This window comes from Eupeodes corollae, chromosome 3 (genome assembly GCF_945859685.1).
Source record: "Eupeodes corollae chromosome 3, idEupCoro1.1, whole genome shotgun sequence".
Taxonomy (NCBI): Eukaryota; Metazoa; Arthropoda; class Insecta; order Diptera; family Syrphidae; genus Eupeodes; species Eupeodes corollae.
This window is the reverse complement of record NC_079149.1, coordinates 70,264,692-70,286,395: the sequence shown is the minus strand read 5'-3', so window position 1 is coordinate 70,286,395 and position 21,704 is coordinate 70,264,692. Positions and strand designations below refer to the sequence as shown.

At 35.7% G+C, this 21,704-nt stretch overlaps 1 protein-coding gene across 11 annotated transcripts in view; it reads right to left on the bottom strand.

Moving 5' to 3' along the window:
• Nucleotides 1-19,316, bottom strand: part of LOC129951529 (calpain-A) — a 59,766-nt gene extending 40,450 nt beyond the window's left edge. For 6 of the 11 annotated variants that reach the window (XM_056063727.1, XM_056063731.1, XM_056063733.1 and 3 more), the window contains exons 1-3: nt 19,075-19,316; nt 13,175-13,710; nt 12,930-13,111 (exon numbers count right to left, since the gene is read on the bottom strand). In XM_056063727.1, coding sequence (XP_055919702.1) covers nt 12,930-13,111; nt 13,175-13,646 — 654 coding nt within the window. In that variant the 5' untranslated portion in view covers nt 13,647-13,710; nt 19,075-19,316. Of the gene's footprint in view, nt 1-450; nt 613-12,929; nt 13,112-13,174; nt 13,711-19,074 lie in introns of those variants that run through there. The other 5 variants (XM_056063735.1, XM_056063736.1, XM_056063730.1 and 2 more) reach the window with 4 other exon arrangements.
• Between the last annotated feature and the right edge of the window lie 2,388 nt (nt 19,317-21,704).

The window sequence follows — 21,704 nt, the reverse complement described above, 5'->3', positions numbered from 1 at the left end:
TCGACCGAGCGACGTTCACAATTTTTGATGACATCACATCTTATCAACCGGGTAGCAAGCACACCCTAATTGTTGTTAGTATTTCAAGAGTCAATTTAAACTTTATCTTTTCAGGTATATAATACGTAGTAATTCATAAATAAAAACAATACCTAATGGGTGATTCCTTTTTTGGTACTTTTAAATTAAATGTGGCCTACCAAAACTATGGTTAAAAATAGGGATTTCTTTGGTATAAATATTAATTCAAAAACATGAAGAATGTGTCTAAATGACGTCACTAAAACACAAAATTTAATTTTATTTAAGTAATTTCCAGTTCCCACGACTTTGACCTAACATTAACATTTCACCAGACATATTGAACTGAATGCGGAGAAATTCCAAAAATCGAGTTCACATAATAAACTGCTTCTTAATTAGATAAAATGTCTTTAATCCAACACTCACTTGAATATAAATTATTTTGATGAAACTATCTGCTTCTTTGCACAATCAATTGAAAATATTGTATTTATTATATTATTTTGCCATTTAAGTCTGTAAAATAAAATAAAATTGTATATTTTCTCCTGCCTTGCCTATGGTCTATGATGTTTCACTAGTAGTGAATGTAATGAAACGAAATGTCAAAGAATCAAATGGCAAAAGTTGGCTAGTTTATATTTCAGCGTAGTAAAAAACTTGTCTCTGTCTCTGAACGCTTCGCCACGAAACTTAATAAAATCTATATTCGTTTTGTTGTTCTTCGTACTCGAAGATTGCAGGGATGTTATGAGATCTTATATTATTAGATTTAATTGTCAAAGCAGTCTCCAAAGAAATTCTAGAAAATTAAAATAATGTTTGATGTCAGAAGTTCTCAAACTGTGGAAAAGAGAATTTTATTTATAAAGAGAACCTAAAAGCAAGGTATATTTGGTGTACTCTGAAAATAATAAATTAGATACAAACTTCGAACTCATATGGAAGTTCTGTTTCTTTTTTAAATGTGAATAAAGTTGTGTTGGTGAGGGTTGTATTTACAGTTCGATTCACAATAGGTATAATTCTCAAAGTGAAGTGTGATTCACAAATCACAATGCAGACGGACCATGTTTTTCAAATGGAATCGAAAAGGAATACTTTACTTTTTTAATTAATTTTATCAAAGAGGCGTTTATTTTCCATTTAGGAGTTGATCTTGTTGACAGTTGTGACTTGATTTTTGCTGAGTTTGGTTTGCTAGTTCACAATGACTGCGTTCAATCTCTGACAGATGGGGTATCCAGCATTGACATACTATACATGGACTGCTAGTAGCCAACTTCACGATAGTTCCACTTTTAACGGACAAAACACTAGCGCAAAGAGGGCTTTGTGGAAAAATTGTGTAACATTTACATTTAATACTCACAACCACTGCTGTCAACAAATTATACTAGATGTCGGTACTTTCTATGTCAGATAAAGCTTATCTCAACTAAATACAAACAGATGTCGCTAAATATTTCATAACTTTTTTTGCCACTGTTCCTGAAAGGACTAGTGTAGCTAAGTGGAACCATGTTTATTCAAATTTTGTATGGAAAATTCACACCACTAGCAGTCCATGTATAGTATGTCAATTATATCCGGATACCTTTTAGTTAGTGTTTTACGTGTAAAATAACAGCTGATCAAAAACAGCTGAGATGTCAACAATGGAATCGAAAGGTATCCAAGAATTTCTGGGGTATGTAGATAGAACAGAACATGGTTGAGTTTCAAGAAACTTAAATATTAAGTGCGTTTTTAGGTATAAAAATGTTTACAACTGAAAGAAGATCTGTCAGAATAATAATAAACAAACAAGAAATGTTAAGAAAACATCTGGAAATTGAGATTCTATAAAAAAAGTTCATTTAACAATTGCTTCAAGGAGGGGGTTTGTCCGTAGACTGCTACATTAACATGTGGTGTTGAAGCGAGCTTGAAGCTCGCCTCAATTCTTTATATACCTGAACCGAGTTGAAATGAGCTTGATTCGCTTCTATTCGGGTCGGGGATCCCAGTCAAGTCAAAATTTGGGAAGAAAAAAACTGTGTTGAGGAATTGGTTTTACAGATAATACGTTATGGTCTGTTTATTCGCATGTTTGTGTACAGAAATGTAGTTTTGGTTTAATCAAATACAAACAAAATTGCACATGGAGTAGCTACTATATATAAGAATATATACGGTGTTGAAGTATTCAGTTCTTCATTGTTTAATACGAATCAAACTATCTCACTTGCACTTCATAAGAAGCATCAAAACACCATTTGAAATTTAGAAAGTGCTGTCAAACTTAATTTTAAATCATCTTGTGCAGTGTAAACACCATGAAGATTTATTTAATCTAAACTGATGTAAACATAGCAAAACTCAATTATCTTTTCTTTTTGTTTTCTCGTGCAAAATAAGCCCAGTTAGCCCATTTCCACAACCAAAACTAAATAATATGAACAGTAATAGATTGATTTTTTTTCCCAATGGAAAACACATGATTCCAAATGCACAACTACTCAACGAGCAAAGCAATCGAGAAACAAATGCAATATCAATGTTACCAACATTGGAGAACGAAATCACATAAGATCCATTCGAGACTCGTATAAATGTCGAAAACCCATCCATAGTAAGATTCTACTCTAACTTTTATCGGTGTAATTCATACTACGGATATTGTTTTTGTTATTCGTGTAAAATCCTACTATACTATGGATAGATTTTTCCAACAAAACACTGGTATTGATTTCAGCTTTTTGTATTTGTTGGTAAACAAAAAGATACAATATGTACATAATAGACGATGAAAAAGCTATTTGCCTCCGACTTTTAAGCGCTCAATACACGATACAATAATTGTACCGATTATCGTACAAAAGTTGAATCGCATGCGATGATTGTATTGTGTGTGTAAAACAAAGTATCCGCTGTACTGAAATCGCATGGTCGAATGCTATCGAGCGAAAACGAGAGGTTGCATACGACTGCTTTGATGAGAATCGTACCGTTTGTAACGTATGTGACGACCGTGAAACCGATGTTTTTGTTTTGACTAGCACCAAGTAAGTAGGAGAATAGAAGATGAAAATGAGGAACTATTTTGACAGTTGATCAAATCGTGAGCTAGTCGTATGTGTGTGTGCTCACGTTCGATATCGCTACCGACATCGGTACAACTCAAGTCGGTACGATAGATTGTATAGTGTATTGGGCGCTTTAGAAGGTAATTATAATCTATTTTTTTAAACTTTAAAATTGACTTATTTTGTTCTCGTTTTGTAGATGACTTATTTGCTAGGTCTTACCTCCAATTGAATGTTGTTTTTATTTTTTGACAGCTATCTCAATACAGCTATTCAAATCGTTCAGCAAGGTATCTAAAAATCCATCTATCCAAGATACCCTATTCAACAAGAGATTGTACTTAGCCAATGAATTGACTTGTCTCTTAACAACGTTCGCAAATCATGCTACATGCCATACAGAGTACAGATAAGAAAACAATCAATTTATTGAATAAAGCTTTGATGAGCGCATTAACTTGCGTCTTGGGCCTGAAATAGAATATTCGGCGCATTATTGCTGATATGATCTCAATTGCTCTAAAAAGTGGTCGGAAATTGGACCTGTCTACTCCACGGCCACTTGCTCGAAGTAATTTTTAAAACACAATGGTAAACCTTTATCTTTGTAATGATGTTAAAATATTTTCCATAACATAACGTTTCAAATTCGGCTGATCAACTTTACTCTAAAGGCGAGTGGAGAGAATGTCAAACAAATCTTCCTTAGGGGCCAATCATAGCTATAATTGGTTTTCATCATTAAAACCAATTATTGAATTTTTTTGGCAGGTCGTTTATAAATTCTCATTAAAAATGCCTGTTATTGCAAAAAATCCTGATTGAAATCAACCGAAATCTGCCATTGGATCAAAAATTTGTTGAACATTTCCTCTCACTTTTGAACATAAAAGAATTAGCTGTTAAGGAAAATGAACCTTCGTCCGAAAAAATAGAAAAATAAATTAAACGTTTTTTCGTCAACAAAATTCTTTGTGTGATTGTCGGGCAGTACATAATTTTCATTTCTAATAAGGAGAAACACAGTCAAATATCTACACATTTAAACTAATTTCCGGATTAATTTAAATGATAGCTATAACTGGCTCCTTGTTATCAAGTCAAAAATGTCAGCTGATCGTGTTTTTCTATTTAACTAAAGGCTAAATGATTAATCTATGTAGTCCTGTGATTAATCTATGTAGTCAAAATGTTATGTAAGAGTTCCTTGTCATATTGAAAAAGGAATGCAATACAAAAGACAACTTATAACCTGTATAAGAGTTTTTTACTTTCTGCAAGTAAAACATAGTCCATTGTTGATTCTGAAAGGGGGTCAAATAAAAATTCTTACTAGTAAACTACAATTACACATTGTAGCTAATTATTCTACAAAAAAAAGATTTGCCCCAAAATTCTGGGGTGGAATCGGCTAAGGTGATTGTGGACTATCAATTTTTTGTTAGTCAAATTGACTATCATTTTCATTCCGTCTGTGTAAGATGATTCAACTCAATTCAATTCGATTGTTGCCTTGGTGAAATTTTAAATTGATTCTTATAAAATATCTAAATAAAAGTTTCAAATTGGCTGATTTTGAATAACATTCTTACTTTTCTTGCTTTTTTTCGAATGTCGTAAGCTTTGTAGGTCACAGGAATGTGTTTTTTAAAAGAAACAAAGTGAACTAAGAAAATTTTCCAGTCGTTTGTGTAAGCGTCTGGTAGCTCTATTCGGAATAACCTAATTTGTTTGAAAACGACTATCAAATTTTTTTGTGATAGCTTTTTAGACATCAATTTGACTATCACCTAATGTAGATCAAATTCGATCATTTTGATTGTCATTTATCAACAATCACCTCAGCCGATTCCACCCCTGATATAGGGCTGATTTGAAAATTTATGAGCACTATCCAAAATAAATGAAAGGTATTTGAGGTCCAATAGAGAAAGACTAAGACTTCCTAACTCCATCCACGCGAAAAATTGAAGTTTGAACCGCCATAACTTAGGAAATAATTGACGTACACACGTTTTGAATACACCGTTTAGTAGATAAGGCGACTTCTTACATAAGTTTAGTTACAGTTACTCAAAAACTATTTAAAAAAAGTTTATTAAAACGAATGCATACAAATTACTTTAAAAAAAGAGATCACTGAATTCAATTGAGAAGCAATTCTTAAGGCATAACCATGGTAAATAATATGCAAAGATTAAGAAAATAACGGATAAAAGCCGATAAGCTCTCCGCAGCATCATGCATAATGTTCGTCGATTTTTAATCAATAGTGAAGCAAAAAGTAAGTCGAATCGAATACAAAGGCAGGCTATAGATTTTCTTGGATGACTTCATCTTTACCGATGAAGGCATATTCAACGTTTTTCGGTGTCTTGAATGTATAACCGTGTAAGAAAGTTTAACACAGCTGTTAAAACAATAAACCTGACACCCACAGAAAAACATGGTGTAGAAAAAGTTATGGCGTGGGATTACATGACTGATACATATTTACAAATAAATTGGAGGAACTGATATAGTCTAATAACGCTGCCGGCATGCAGAACACACGAAATAATTATTTCTTGTGGATGGAGTGGTGATTAAAGTTAAAGTTGCGGTCAAAGAATCCGATTTTTTCCAGAAATGTTTTAACATTTACGGGCGTTGCTCATGATGAAAAAGCACAATTTACTGAATAAATTGAAAATGACAGCTTTACATATAAAATCTAAAGTATTGTCATGGAGCAGTTACAAAAAGGCTATGTAAAAAAACTGTACGAGCTAATGTCCCAAAGCAGGTAAATACTCGCAAGTCATCCCCAAACATTTACGACCCATAAGTCTATCATCATTCCTTCTTAAGACATTAGAATCAATCAATCGAGTATTGATACAACATACAAGACTTTTGTCTATGTCTAAACATGCCTACTGTAAAGGTAAAACGGTGGAAATGGCGAAACATGCACTAGTACGCAGAGAGTGCTTTCAACAACGTAGATAAATCTGCACATCACATCTGCACTATCATCTCTGAAATTTCGCTTGGGGAGTTAGTTCATTTAATACTTATTTGCAGAATAACTAGCTTAAAGCTGGGCAACTCTTTTGCTAGAAGATTCGTTAGTAGGGGAACACAGCAAGGTGGTCTTCTATCCCCTCTCCTCTGGAACCTGGTGGTAAATGAAATACTAAGGCGCCAGTTATAGCTATCATTGGTTTTCATCTTTGAAAACAAACATTGGAATTTGTTTGAAAGGTCGTTTATAGCTATCATTAAAAATTTCTGTCATTGAAAAACTGTCCTCATTCTTGGATAGGTAGATTTTTAGATACCTTGTTGAACGAGTTGGATAGCTGTTCACAAAAGGCAGAGAAAAAGTTTAGCTTCGAAGTCGAAATTGTTGAAAGATAAAACATTTAATGGATAATTCAACTGATTTGTCGGACGATGATGAATTGCGTAACAATTTAATAAATAAGAGATAACGTAAATCTGCAATATATGTTAAATTTCCTCTTAGCTCAATTGGAATTCTATACGATTAACAGAAACGAGGACTATCATGAAGTGACAATATATAGATATAGGAGGCAAATAGCTTCTTCATCGTCTATTATGTACAGAACATCCTCAAATACAACTTCAACTAACATTTTGTATATTTTTGTTTACCAACAAACACAAAAGGCTGAAATCAATTTTCAAGTTTCTTGAAATTCAACGATGTATTGAATCAGCTGTTCTGTCAGATACATATATACCTCAGAAATTCTTTTATACCTTTGGATTCCTTTTTTTGACATCTCAGCTGTTTTTAGTAAGCTATTATTTTATACGTAAAACACTAACAAAAAGGTACCCGAATAACATATCTGTCTGAGATTGAACGTAGCCAATTTGTCGGTGGATTTCAATCACGAAGTTTGTGAAAATCAATGATATTTAAAACTGGCGCCTTGGAACCTCTATTCAAGTATTGGTTATACAAATCATTTATAAACCCGAATTTAATGTAGGTACGGTGTGGCAATATAGTAGACTGCTTTAGAAAAAGCTATAAGCCGCTACAAATTTATTAAAGTCCAACTTTCAGCTTGCCTATGTATAAGCGGATCGCTTCGCACGAACCCACCTGCGTCACTGGGCAACCTACTCTACATAAAACCTTTCATATATTTAGCAAGCAATAGCTCTACCATTCACCTGAAAGTTTCGTCAGATTGGGTTAACAACAACGCCACTCCGAAATTATAAAGTACATAAAATCAATTTCAAAGCACACGGACTTCCCAATCCTCCAAATGCAATTCGACAAAAACAACTGGAATTAAGTCACTCATTCCGCCTTCCTAATCATTTAGGCGTGTTCCAAGCGAAAAAGAAGCCTTGTCCTGGCTTAAGAAAACTTGATATCAATATCAAATATCCGTATTTTCGCAGATAGTCAGGCCGCTATCAAATATCTAAATATCTGGGCTCTGCCTCTACAAACTCTATAATAGTCGACCATTTATAATGGAGATGGCACAGCAGTTAAATATTCACCTCTGTCGGGTACTGGGCCATAGAGAAATTCCAGGAAATTGTAAGGCAGATGGTATAATACAAACAATTCTACCACGTTTGGCTTATGCTGGCATACCAATCGCTACATTTAAGTTTTTGTTAATGCAAGACGCTATGAAGAAGGCAAACATCAGGTGGAATAACAACATCACAAAAAACATCTGACCCACACTAGATTTAAACCGATCAAGGTGCTTCCTATCTCTAAGCAGATCGCATATAAGCTCGATAATCGTTATCAATAAGAAAGCAAGATACGCAGCTAGGCGTATTCTCAAATGACTTTTGCAGAAGCTGTATGGATGAGGAAACAGCTCTTCACCTCCTATATACATGCCCTGCTCTAGCTCAAAATTGGAAGAATGACCTAGGAGAATTCTTATATAACGATCTAAATTATATTAATCATATTAACATGATCAGCCCCTCACATCTCGTAAGGGACTCAATTTGATTTCATAGAGCTTAGAAGAAACCTTCAAAATTCATGTGGTATCACAATGGGCCATTAAACTAAGTGTGACCTACTCCATCACGGACAGCAACTTTAACCTAACCTTACTATGTGCCACCCCCGCACATAGATTGAGGGTATGGATTGAGGGCATTCACTAAGCTAGCGGCTACGTAGTCAAGGCATTCTGGTTGGCTTAATGCAACTACAAAATGAACTAAAACATTACCTCCGGTCGTAGTGAACTGATTTTGACGTTTCACAATCAGCTGCTCAGTAAACACACGAATTCAAAATTAAATTAATCGTTTAGTAGCTTACTACAAATAGAAATCATTCTTATTTTATATTTCCTCTGATTTTATTGAATAAAAAAAAAACGATTATTTAAAGTCCACAAAGCACAAATGTGAAGATAGCTACATATATTTAAACTGAAGTCAAACAAAGCTGCTGGAGCTGACGGCATCGCTACCTAACTATTTAAAGCAGCAGACGATGGCTTGGTAGGGGGCATTCACCAATTCATCTGCAAAATATGATCGGAAGAGAGCATGCCCGATGAGTGGAATCTCAGCATAGTTTGCCCGATACATAAAAAAGGAGACCCTCTAAATCACGCCAACTATAGAGGCATCAGTTTTCTTAACATTGCATAAAGATCCTCTCTGTCATATTATGTGAACGTCTGAAGCCGTTCGTCAACCACCTGATAGGTCCTTATCTGTGTGGCTTCAGACCAGGAAAGTCCACTATTGACCAAATATTCACACTACGGCAGATCTTGTAAAAAACCCAGGAGCTTCAAATCGATACCCACCATCACTTTATCGATTTTAAACGGCGTATGGCAGCATCCATAGGGAAGAGCTCTACAGAGCAATGTCTAGTTTTGGCATCGCTGTCAAACTTATCCGTTTGTGCAGAATGATGACGGAGAATACACGCTGCTCTATCAAGGTCGGAAAAGATCTCGCCGATGTATTTAATGTCAAAAAAGGTTTTAGACAAGGCGATGCATTGTCATGCGACTTCTTCAATATCGTTTTAGAAAGAATTGTGCAAAACTCAACTGTCAACACTAGAGAAACAATCTTCAAAGGTCCATCCAATTACTCGGATACGCAGATAATATTGACATAATTGGAAGATAAAAGCGTGATGTCATGCGAACGTTTTTGAACATTGCGACGGAAGCTGTCATCAAAAAAGGACATTGAACAACGACGTCTTGGACAAAACGTCACCATGGAAAGCTATAACTTCGAGGTAGTTAAGGACTTTGTCTACCTAGGCACCGCTATAAACACAGATAATCAAACCAACGCTGAAATCAAACGAAGAATAACTCTTGCAAATAGCTGCTTCTTTGGACTTAGAAGGCAATTGAGTAGTAAAGTCATCTCTCGAGCATCTAAAATCACCATCTATAAAACACTCATCATACCGTTCTCATTTATGGCTCTGAGGCCTGGATCCTGTCAAAGAAAGATGAGAGCGTCTTAGGATGCTTCGAGAGAAAAATTTGTCGGGTAATTTTTGGTCCCATATGCATAGATGGAGTATAGAGTAAAAGATATAACGACGAACTGTACGGTCTGTACCGAACCACTGACCTAGTTAACAGAATTAAATTCCAACTGCTTAGATGGCTAGGTGAAGTAGAGCGAATTGACATCAACACTCCAGGCCGGAAGGTCTTCGAATCCAATCCCGAGGGACGGCCCAGAGAGGAAGACCGTGACTCAGGTGGCGCACGCAGGTGGGTGAAGATCTCAACCAACTTTGCGTGCGAAACTGGAGACGGCTAACTAGGGACCGAGCTTGCTGGAAACACATGTTGGTTGAGTCCCATGTCCGCCCCGGACTCTGGCGCCACCTTAAGTAATCTTTCTTATTTGGTATACTTGTCATTAATGACATATTCGGATTGGCTACCTTTATAGTGTAATTTTTCATTCACAAAGCTACTCGTAGTTGTATTTTGACTACGTAGTCACTAGCTTTATGAATGCGCTTCATGTAATGAATTAAATGAAGAATGGTAAGATTTTGGATGTGAAGTCACGAAATTGATAAAGTCTATGTCAAATAGAATAATCGCTAATATTAAACAGAGCGTCATGTCTAACTTATAATCTGGCCATCGTTTTGATTTTTCTAAAAATGTTTTTGTTAGATGTCTTTAAATTTGAATCTATAAAACCGAAGTTGCAACTAGCACTGAAGCAAAATTAAACAACATTATATGTTTGTGGAGGCATAAACAACTATTTTAAGTTTAGAAAACATTGTGTTCCAATAATAATTTGGCATTTCGTAGTTCAATAAAAATGAACGTTCACCACTTAAATATGTATTTGTTTTTATTTGTATTTTAGTTATTTCAAAAATGGCTTACAAGGTAGGACATGAGTCTTATAAAGTTTTGTAAACCTTTACATTAATTTCAGAATTTGAATAAAAATTATATACCTCAGACTTCTATTTACATATTTATATAAAGAAAAGGAAATTTAACATCAATTATTTGCCAAATAGTTAAAAAGTAAAAATTTAAATCTACTTATGCTTTTATTCTTCTCATAACGATGGGCAGAAACGTCCAAAGGCGTACAATATGAATACAAATTTGACGCTCAGTATTTAGAAAATTGTATCGGGGTAATATTAAAGCAAAGGACCTTGTTGAATGAGGGAAATTCAGCCTACCGTTTAGATAATCAGGTTGTTGCGTTTGGATGATTTCATGGAGGTAACTCAGAGAGCGAAAGTTTATAAAGCTGTCTAGGCTACAACAAGAAATCCGTACCGCAAAAATTGATATGTGATCATAACGACGTAGATTTTAAATACAGCGGGCAATATTGTTATAAGCAACATTCAATTTGACGGCTAGGCACACAGTCTAGTTTACAAAAGATTTCACAAACATACAAAACAATTGGTAGTATAAGGGCCTTAGCAAGCAGCAGTTTAGTTATGACCGGTATGAAATTTCAAGTGGCTTGAACAAGGCGGCGACTTCCATAGACTTTACCAATGCCACTATTAAGGTGTTCATCCCAAGTGAGAGTGCGATTGAATACTACTCCTAGGTTTCTAGCAGTGCTAACATGTTCAATGGTTTCGTCGTCAAGTTTGAACAGGTTTAAACCCTATAGATCAAAGTTTTTGCTGAAGATGGGAAGGGATGGTGATTTGACTGAGTTAAATCGGATATCGTTCTTTTTTGACCACTTTGAAATGCGGAGCAGATCCTCGGCATCAATTTTAGCCTAAAAAGGTCGACTTATCAGGAACTGCACATCATCAGCATAAAGATGCATTAAACAATATTTAGCAACTTGTGGTAACTCACTTATGTAAAATGAGAAGAGGATTGGATAGATGTATCCCTGTGGCACTCCCCTAAAAACATTGAGAAATGTGGACGAGTATTTATTGGCCACCACGTATTGTTGCCTTCCACTGAGGTACGAAAGAACAAGCTTACAGGACTCTAAAGAAACCCCAAAGTTAATTCGCAGCTTTCTACAAAGAATTGAGTGGTTAACAGTATCAAAAGCCTTTGAATAATCTAACAGTGTTAGCAATGTAACATGATCACTGCCTATTGCCATTCTTATTTCATCAGTTTCAAAACGTAATGCGGATTTGCAGCTGGATTTACAAAATAAATTAACTTCAAATGCATTCTTTCTCATTTAACAAAATACTAAAATTAGAATTCATTTCATGGCAACAAATTGTTGCTTAAAGTAAAGTTTATGTTATATTGATTTGTACGAGTCAGAGAGTTTTCTTCTCGAAAACAGATCTGAATGGTAACGAATTTTTAGATTTCTTGGAAAAAAAAAACATACCTTTCTATAAAATATAATTAACATAACATTTTATTGATATGAATAAACAATCAATATTTAAATAGACCCATTAATAATTAAGAAGACATAGAATACTTAGCGTGCGTGCGTTAATTTTTCATTGGACTTGTGTTTTTGAAATAAATAATATCCATATTAAACTGTTTCTAAAATTTTAATTTTGTTCCAAATACAGTTTATAAAAATACTCTTTTAAATAAACACGTTATAAATTTTAGCCACTGATATAGCTTTTATAAAATCATATACATCGAAGAAATGATTCTTCTTATATAGTCTTTTATGTTCGTTTGGAAGCCGGCCAACTTCCCAGTGAGTCAGAAAACCTAATATAAACAGATACACATTTTGGTTCATTGTTTAATTTCCTAACTTCCAAGTAAATTGACTCATTGATCAATAAGGGAAAAGTAAATAATTTCCAGAAAAATAATACAATTTTTTTGATTTTTCTAAATATTTATGTGCATACATATTTATGAATGGAAAATTATAGCAATTTAATTTAGTATGCATTTTCTATTTCGTCCAATACATTTTTGTATGTAATAATATGTAGGTTATAAGAAGTTCTATAAATAAATACAAAATTTCTTTTTCCTTTTGAGGGCATGGGAAGTTTGTTGGTGTAAGTTGTAAGCAAAAATTTAAAGACTTCTTATACGAAAAATAGTCGAATTACACTTATATACATATACATACGCATACGTAAAAGAAGCTACGAGTACATATGTAAATAGTTATTTCCAATTTTTGTCAAAAGCAAATTTAAGAACAATTTTTCTCAACCATATACATACATACATCTAATAGAAATTCAGTATTTGAAACTTTTAAAAATTATATTATGCTCTTTAATTTTCCCTAGTAAAAGAGTTTGATCAGATCTTCTTGAGAACCGGTTTTATTACTACTTTAGGCTTAATGAAACTAACTTACCCAAAACATATTCTCATTTTCCGGTACATTGACGGTATGAAAAGGTATCTCTGGGATACCAACCGATGGTTCTTCTGCCTGTGATGGTACAGATATGTCGGAATCATCGTCAGTTTTCAAAGTTGGATAAACATTTGATGGTGGATTGCGAAAATCTGGCCTAGCAAATGATCCGTCAGTATCTGAAAATTAGAAAAAAACAACTTCAAACCACATGCCAGTGCAACTGGATGTGATTTAAATACCTGGTAAGGAAGGAATAGAAGGATACAGACTGGCATAGCCAGAACTTTGTGAATTTTGCGACACAGTGTCATAGGGCATAGGCATTCCTGGGAAAGAAGAACTTCCAGGATATGGAAGAGAAGGTATTGAAGGGGCACTTGGAAAAGGTGCGTTGCCATAAGGTGTTGGCATTGTCATATTAGTAGGGTAAGGGGCAGATCCTGGATACGGTGTTGACGATGGGTATGGAGTTGAAGTTGGATATGGTGCTGACGACGGATATGGTAATGTTGGATACGGAGATGTTCCAGAAGGTGCTGTTGGCACATACGATAAGTTAGCTGCTGCTGGATACGGCAATGCAGGATACAATCCAACTGGCTTTTTTTCACGTTGTTCGCCATCTGCGTAACCGAGCGCAGCTAGATTCACGAGCCCGATACCGGTCGCGCCGTAGTTTTTCGGATAGTTATTATAATTAAAGCTCGGCATTTTTTCTCTCACACTGTCTTTATTTCACTACAATAATTTATATTAATTATTTTTCAACTTGATTCTGAAAAAAAAAAATAGTTGCGGATAATATTTGTTAACAAAAACTAAATTTTTTGGCAATTAATTGTTTTCGTTAAACTTGATTTATTATTTATTATTTACTTAAACATTTATTATCATTAGCATATTTTTAGGTTTCAATTTTAAATAATTTTTGGGTCAATAATTATATTCAAGAAAATAGTGTAATTTTAAATAATTTTAGGGTCAAGAAAATAGTGTAAGTTACTTATTTACAAATATAAGGAATATTTAAGTGCTTGAATTCAAGTCCTTCAAAGGTGGACCTCAATAATAATAAGTTAAAAGGAGAATTAGCTTTTAAGCCTAGCTACATATTTCATACACAGAATTGCCTATGAGAGTATTGCTCACTCTTGACGATTTAAGTAATTCACAAAACAGTATGAAAACCCTATTTTTTTAATACGATTTAGAGAATGAAATAAGAGGAAATTATTGTGCGTCTAGTGCCTACAAATGAGATAGGTGTACAACGTTAAAAAATTTAGTTTTAGAAGATTATTGTTTGTTATAGATTTTGAATTAGCCAATATATTCGACATTAAAATACTACTTTTTCTACTTAATTTAAAGAAATATTTTTTTTTCGGGATCTAGAATATATGAAATCAGCACTATGTTTCCAACCTTTAAAGAGTGTCAAACCCAATTCAAATAAATGAAGGTTTTCATTTACTTTTCTTTATAATATAACATAATTGGGTGGCACAACAGTCCACAGCCCAATCACTGGGGCCTAGCGATTTACAACTCTCAATCATTCCTGTGTTGGAGTTATGTCAGTATTTAAAAATTTGTCAATTCCTTGCAAGAGGCATTATCCGTGAAAAAAACTGTGGATAGCATAGTCAGGGGTTGAACAAAAGACCTCTAGCATGACAGTTTTATGCTCTAACCATTACGGCACGATTGCTGCTAAGATACAACTAAAGCTTCTTAGGCACAAAACCTAAGCTTCCTAACAATGAGGTAAAAATCGTGTTTTTTTGTTTGTTTTAAAATTGTGGTCTTTTAAATTGCTTTGCTATTTTGTCTTCGGATTAGAGTTTGTGACCAGTACCTGGATAGTCACTAGTTTCTGGTCACGTTTTTAATTACACATTCTAAAATATTAAGAATTCAAAAATATGTTCAATTTATTTCAGGCTCATTTTACCATTATTTTGTTAAAATTTGGCAATTCATAAATTGTTAGATTCGAAAGGAGAACAATTAGAAAGTTGAAAATTTCCATGAAATGTAAAAAGCTAAATCAAGCTTTTTCTTTCCATGTGATTGGAGAGCGAAAAGCAAAAACATAAGTTTTATTGCTAAGAAGGATGATTTTCTTTAAGTTTAAAAAAAATCGATGGTCAAATGGTAGACATGTGCATTCAAGAGGACACAAGCGTCCACAGGTTTTTCTCAAAACCCACCTCTGTCTATCAACTCCTACTCTCATTGGAACCAGACTTAGGCTAACTTGAGCTATAGGTGCATCAATGAGCGCTTCATGACCATACGCATCAAGGCTAAATTCGGCAACATTAGCCTGATATGCGCGCACGCCCCACAGAAGAGAAAGATGATAACACCAATGATATGTTTTCGAGCTCTTAGACAAAACATATGAGCAATGTCCGACTTACGATATTAAAATTGTTCTGGGCGATTTTAATGCCAAGCTAGGAAGGAAAGTAGTACCCATGGCATGATGGTTAGAGCGTTGGACTGTCATGCGAGAGGTCTTGGGTTCGATCCCTGCCTATGTTACCTAAAGTTTTTTTTCACGGGTACTGCCTCTTGCCAGGAATTGACAAATTCTCCAAGAGTAATTTTTGTCGTGAAAAGTGCTTTCTCAAATTTGCCGTTTGGATTTGGCTTAAAACTGTAGGTCCCTTTCATCCCTGACAACAGTACTTACACACAGGAATGGTTGAGAGTTGTAAGTCACTAGGCCCTAGTTCTCAAACGGACTGTTGCCACCCAATTTATTTATAGTAAGGGAAGACATCTTTGGTGGAAGAATCGGGAAAAACAGCCTGCTTGACAACACTTCCAACAACGGATTCTGGCTCATAGATTTTCCTGCGCGGCGAAACGTCATGGTAGCCAGTACGCGTTTTCTACATCTCAACATCCACAAAGGAACTTGGAGTTTCCATATCAATCTACCGTCAACCAGATTGACCATATTGCGATCGACGCCAGACACGCTTCCAGCATCATGGATGTTCGAACTTTCCGAGGAGCTAACATCGACTCGGACCATTACCTTGTTGTAGCCAAGGTAGCACTTCGGGTTTCCAGACCCAAGGCAAAAGAGAGAGGTGCTGTGAGAAGGTACAACGTCGAACGGCTACAATTGCCAGAGATCGCCAAATCTTTTTCCGACCGAGTTACAAGTAACCTCTCTCGAAGTTCTCTGCCGCCAACAAAATGTATCGAAAACCAGTGTCAACATCATCAGTTTCAAGCAGCCACCAACAAGGAACCCCTGGTTTGATGAGAAATGTCGGCAGGCAAATGCAGCCAAATAACAGGCACGCAAAGCGGCGCGCATAAAAGGACGAGAGCTGCTCATGAGCTCTATGAGCAGAAGAGGCGAGAGGAACGCGGACTTCTCAAAAGAAAAAAGAGAGGGCATGAGAAGGGTGCGGTCGAAGATGTTGAGAGGTTTAAAATGGAATGGAATGAAGTTCGAAAGTTTTATGAACAGGTGAAACGAAATTCACAGGTACATAAACCTACAACCGAAGACTGCAAAGACGAAAGTGGAAACATCATAGTGGATTCGCAGTCAATGCTGAGGATATGGAAGGACCACTTCTGCAACTGCATAACGGTGACGACGAACCGAATTCCGCTGTCAGGCAGGATGATGATCCATTCAACATAAACCACGAAAGCCAACAATTCCATCCTCCCGACTTAGACGAAGTCAAGTCATATCTAAGCTGAAGTCTAATAAAGCCGCTGGGGCAGATGGCTTGAATGCCGAGCTCTTTAAAGCAGCTGGAGATATGTTGGTTAGGAGCATGCACCAACTTATCTGTAAGATATGGTCGGAGACCCTCTAAACTGCACCAACTATAGAGGAATCAGTCACTCAACATCGCCTATAAAATCTTCTCTGCCGTTATATGTGAACGTCTTAAGCCCATCGTCAACAACCTGGTAGGTCCTTATCAGTGTGGTTTTAGACCAGGAAAGTCCACAGTTGATCAAATATTCACATTACGGCAGATCCTGGAAAAAACTCAAGAACACCAAATCGACACCCACCATCTTTTCATCGATTTTAAGGCCGCATATGACAGCATCTACAGGGACGAGCTGTATAGAGCCATGTCTAGTTTTGGCATCCCTGCCAAACTCATCCGTTTGTGCAGGATGACCATGGAGAATTCACGCTGCTCCATAAAGATTGGAAACAACTTAACAGAACCTTTTGATGTCAAAAAAGGCTTTAGACAAGGTGATGCGCTGTCATGCGATTTTTTTAACATCGTGCTTGAAAGAATAGTGCAGAGCTCACACGTCAACACTAGAGGCATTATCTTTCAAAAGTCTGTCCAATTACTGGCATATGCTGATGACATTGACATAATCGGAAGAACTCAGCGTGATGTCAATGGGGCTTTTGTGAGTATTGAGGCAGAAGCGGCAAAAATGGGTTTAACGGTTAATGAGGGCAAAACAAAGTACATGCTGTCGTCAAGAAAGGACATACAACACCGACGTCTTGGTCAAAACGTCACTTTGAGGTAGTCAAGGACTTCGTCTACCTAGGCTCCGCTGTAAACGCAGAAAACAACACCAGCGCTGAGATCAAACGCAGAATCACTCTTGCTAACCGCTGTTTCTTTGGACTAAAATAGCAATTGAGTGGTAAAGTCCTCTCTGGGGGGACCAAAGTGTTGTTATATAAGACCTTTATCATCCCCGTTCTGCTATACGGTGCAGAAGCATGGACTATGACAAAAGCGGATGAAAGCACCTTGGGTCGGTTTGAGAGAAAAGATCTTTGAAATAGAAGATGGAACGACGAGCTGTACGGGCTGTACAGCGACGTAGACTTAGCCAGATGGGTAAAAGTCCAACGACTAAGATGGCTGGGTGACGTAGAGCGCAACCAATGCTCCGGCCGGAAAGTCTTCGAATCCACACCCACAGGACAGCGCAGTAGAGGAAGACCGCGGATCAGGTGGCGCGCACAAGTGGAAAGTGACCTCACCCAACTTGGAGCGCGAAACTGGAGACACATAGCTAGGAACCAAGCTAGATGGAGAAGTTTGTTGGGGGAGGCCCTAGTTCACACAAGACTGTAGCGCCACCTTAAGTAAGTACGTTAAAAAAATCTATACCAATAAATTAGAAATAGGACCTAGAAAAGAGACTCACAACACTCAACTATTTCCGTGTTCGACTAGTTTGAGAAAGAACTTTTCAGGATAAGAATTTTTCTGGAAATATTTGTTAAGTCCTCGCAAGAAGCAGCACCCAAGACCTCTAGCATTTTAGTTCCTACGCACTAATAATCACAGCACGGGTACTACGATAACTTAATATAAAACTAACCAACATTTACTATTTTATCCCAAATTATTTATATTAATGTTATTAGAAACCGGACGGATGACCGGATACTAAAACATAATATAATGATAATGTTTTCTTAAAAAAATGTTGGTCGGGTACTAGATCAAAACGACAGGTTAATGAAACTAGGTTTTCGGGTATAACTTTCGAATCATGTCTATTTGATAAAGATTTTCCAATATATTTAGATAACAGATATAAAAATACTTATGGTAAACACTGAATTTTTAACTAACTTCGATTTAAGAAAATGTAGTTGGTAGTCGGGTATTGGTGCATTAACCCTGTTCATAACATTCTAAACAAAAATAGAGAGTAGAACGCTAATGTAAACAAAATGAAATAATATTCCATAAAACCATTTGTGTTTATAAATATTCAATTGATTGGTGATTAATTATATTAACCGTGTTTGTAGTAGACAAATAAAATATTACCGGTTATTTGTGGTAAACCCATTCGATGACTCTCTTATTTTTTTCAGAACTCAACAGTAACATTCAAAAATATTTCAATTTACCGAAGCGCAGACGCTTCAAATTAGTTTTATAGCCAACATATGGTGTAAAATAAAAGTATTTTACGCATTACGTTCATACATTATAAATTCATAAGGCTTATCGAGTTGTTATCATATCTATTTGTATTTATGTAGATGGCTAAAACTCTAATGGCAATATGACTCTTGTGACACATCTTATGATTTAAAGATTGAAATTTCAAAATATGCTAATTTGTTTCCAAACAAAATTAAAAATACCTTTATAAACAATTAATGTACCTAAAAGATCAATTACTTGAAAAGAAGTAGTTCTTAAGTGTAAATAAATGATTCACGAAGCACGAGTTGTAAACAAACGATTTATGCTTTCCAATGAAATGGATATTTTCACGTCACAAATTAAAACACTTCACCGATTTGTTTGCAGTGTTAGGACTTTATCAAAACTTAATATTTTTTAAATAAATAAGTATAATTCAATAAAGAACTGAAGACCGGAGCGACGGGACGACAGGCAACGACAATCACTACAAAATACCGAAATTCGTTCTTTCATATGAACTTGAAGTATCTTTGGTGAAAGTCCAAGTTGACAGTGACAGATTACAGATATGTGCTTACAGTGGTACACAAAATTATTGAATAATAGACATGTTTGATAACCCGAAATTTTTAAAAATACAAACAGGCATGTTTAATGTAAGAAGGCTCGTTCACAACGTAATACGAAAAGTGAGTTTAAAATCTTAAATGGAACAAAAAAATTATTATCCCAATTGCATTTTGATTGCGAGATATGTTCAAATAAAAAATAATTAATGCAATTTTAGAGCGAGGAAACATTTATTTTGATTTTAAATTGGTTTTCAAAGATCACTTTTCACATACAAAAAATACAAGCAAAAATGGTTACTTTTGACTTCTACTTTTGGGGACTTCATTGAAGTGAAGTAAACAGAGGGGTTGCTGCTTTTTACACACGTCTCTGTTAGAACACCGTTAGGTTAGGATAGGTTAGGTTATAGTGGCAGTTCAAGATGGAAACGGACACACTTAGGCCAGTTTAATGGCTCATTGTGATACCACATGAATCTTGAGGCTTCCTCCTAAGCTCAATGGAACCAGTTAGAGTCGCTTACGAAACGTGAGAGGCTGATTATACTGATATGATTTAGATCGTTTAGATCGTTAAAGAAGAATTCTACTAGGTAATTCTTGCGTTTTCGAGCTAGAGCAGGGCATGTGCAGAGAAGATGAAAAACCGTTTCTTCCTCTTCCTCGTCCATACAGCTTCTGCAAAAGTCATTTGAGAATACGCCTAGTCTCGTGGCGTGCTTTCCTATTAGACAGTGTCCGGTTATGAGACCTATTATCGAGCTTATATGCGATCTGCTTAGAGAGAGCAAGCACCTTGAACGTTTTAAATCCAGTGTTGGCCAGATGTTTTTTGTGGCTTGACACGTGGTGATATTGGTCCACCTGGTGCCTGCCCTCCTCGCAGCGTCTTGCATTAGTAGCAGTTTACAAGTAGCGATTGGTATGCCAGTACTTGCCAAACGTGGTAGGATGGGCTGTACTGTACCGTTCCTGGCGAGTTCATCTGCCTTACAGTTACCTGGAATGTCTCTATGGCCCGGCACCCAGCATAGGTGAATATTAAACTGCTGCTCCATCTCCATTAGAGATGATCGACAGTTATGGACTGTTATAGAGTTTGTAGAGACAGAGTCCAGACATTTGATAGCGGCCTGGCTGTCGGAGAAAATACGGATATCAGATGTTGATATCACGTTTTCTTTGAGCCAAGACAAGACTTCCTTAATCGCCAAAAGTTCCGCCTGGAACACGCTACAATGATTGGGAAGTCGGAATGAGAGACTTAATTTCAGTCGTTCAGAGTACACACCACCACCAATCCTTTCTTTGGTTTTTGAGCCATCTGTGTAAAACGCCGTACTTTCCATTAAAAAAACTTTTCTTAAACTTTTACAGTGGCTTAAAAAAAAATAAAATACAAAAAAAGGAGGGTTAAATCTGAAAATAAACATTTTTTGTGACTTAACGGTGGCGTTCTTAATAGTTTAAACTTGCTCTATTGAGACCCCTACATAACTGTACAAAAATCAGAAGGATACTGGCAGCAATGGAAATCCACACAATATTGTGTTTTGATGTAGACTAACTGATACGGCAAACGTTGTTTTGCCATTTAAATAATTTCTAGAAAATAATTAAAAATGATAAAAATAAACCACTGTTTTACAGAATTTAAATATAAATCTAATTTTTGTAATAACAGTAACGGGAAATGTTTGTGTTGACTTGTTTGTAGTCAAAAAACATGCCTAAAAGAATTTCTTAAAACACTTGCGAAATATTGAAATGCCTTCCGACATGTTCTGGTCAACAATTTTACTTTTATTTCTGTTGCAGAAACAAAGAATGTTATTTTTTAAATTCGAATACCACCTAAACATTTTACTGTGTGTGTGTGAAGTTGTATGAATATATATATATATATATACATATATTTGAACTGAATATGGAAGAAGAGGTTTAAAGATTTGAAAAACCATTATAGATTTTATTGAAATAAAGATACTTCATGAATTTATAAACGTTTAGGTACGTGTTTTTTCGAATTTAAAAAGTGATATTTCAAAAACCTGACTTAATCCATTCATTTAGAAGGTGGATTTGAATTAAATAAACCAAAACCCATTGTCGACTAGATTGCAGATATGCAGATTAATTCTTGATCCTTGGGTTCAGAAGACGCGAAGCTTATTACACACACATCAAAGCTTGTCTTAATAATAAAGCAGAATTCACATGAGCGCGACCAACGAACGACTAAATGTGAGTTTATATACGTTTGAGACACATTT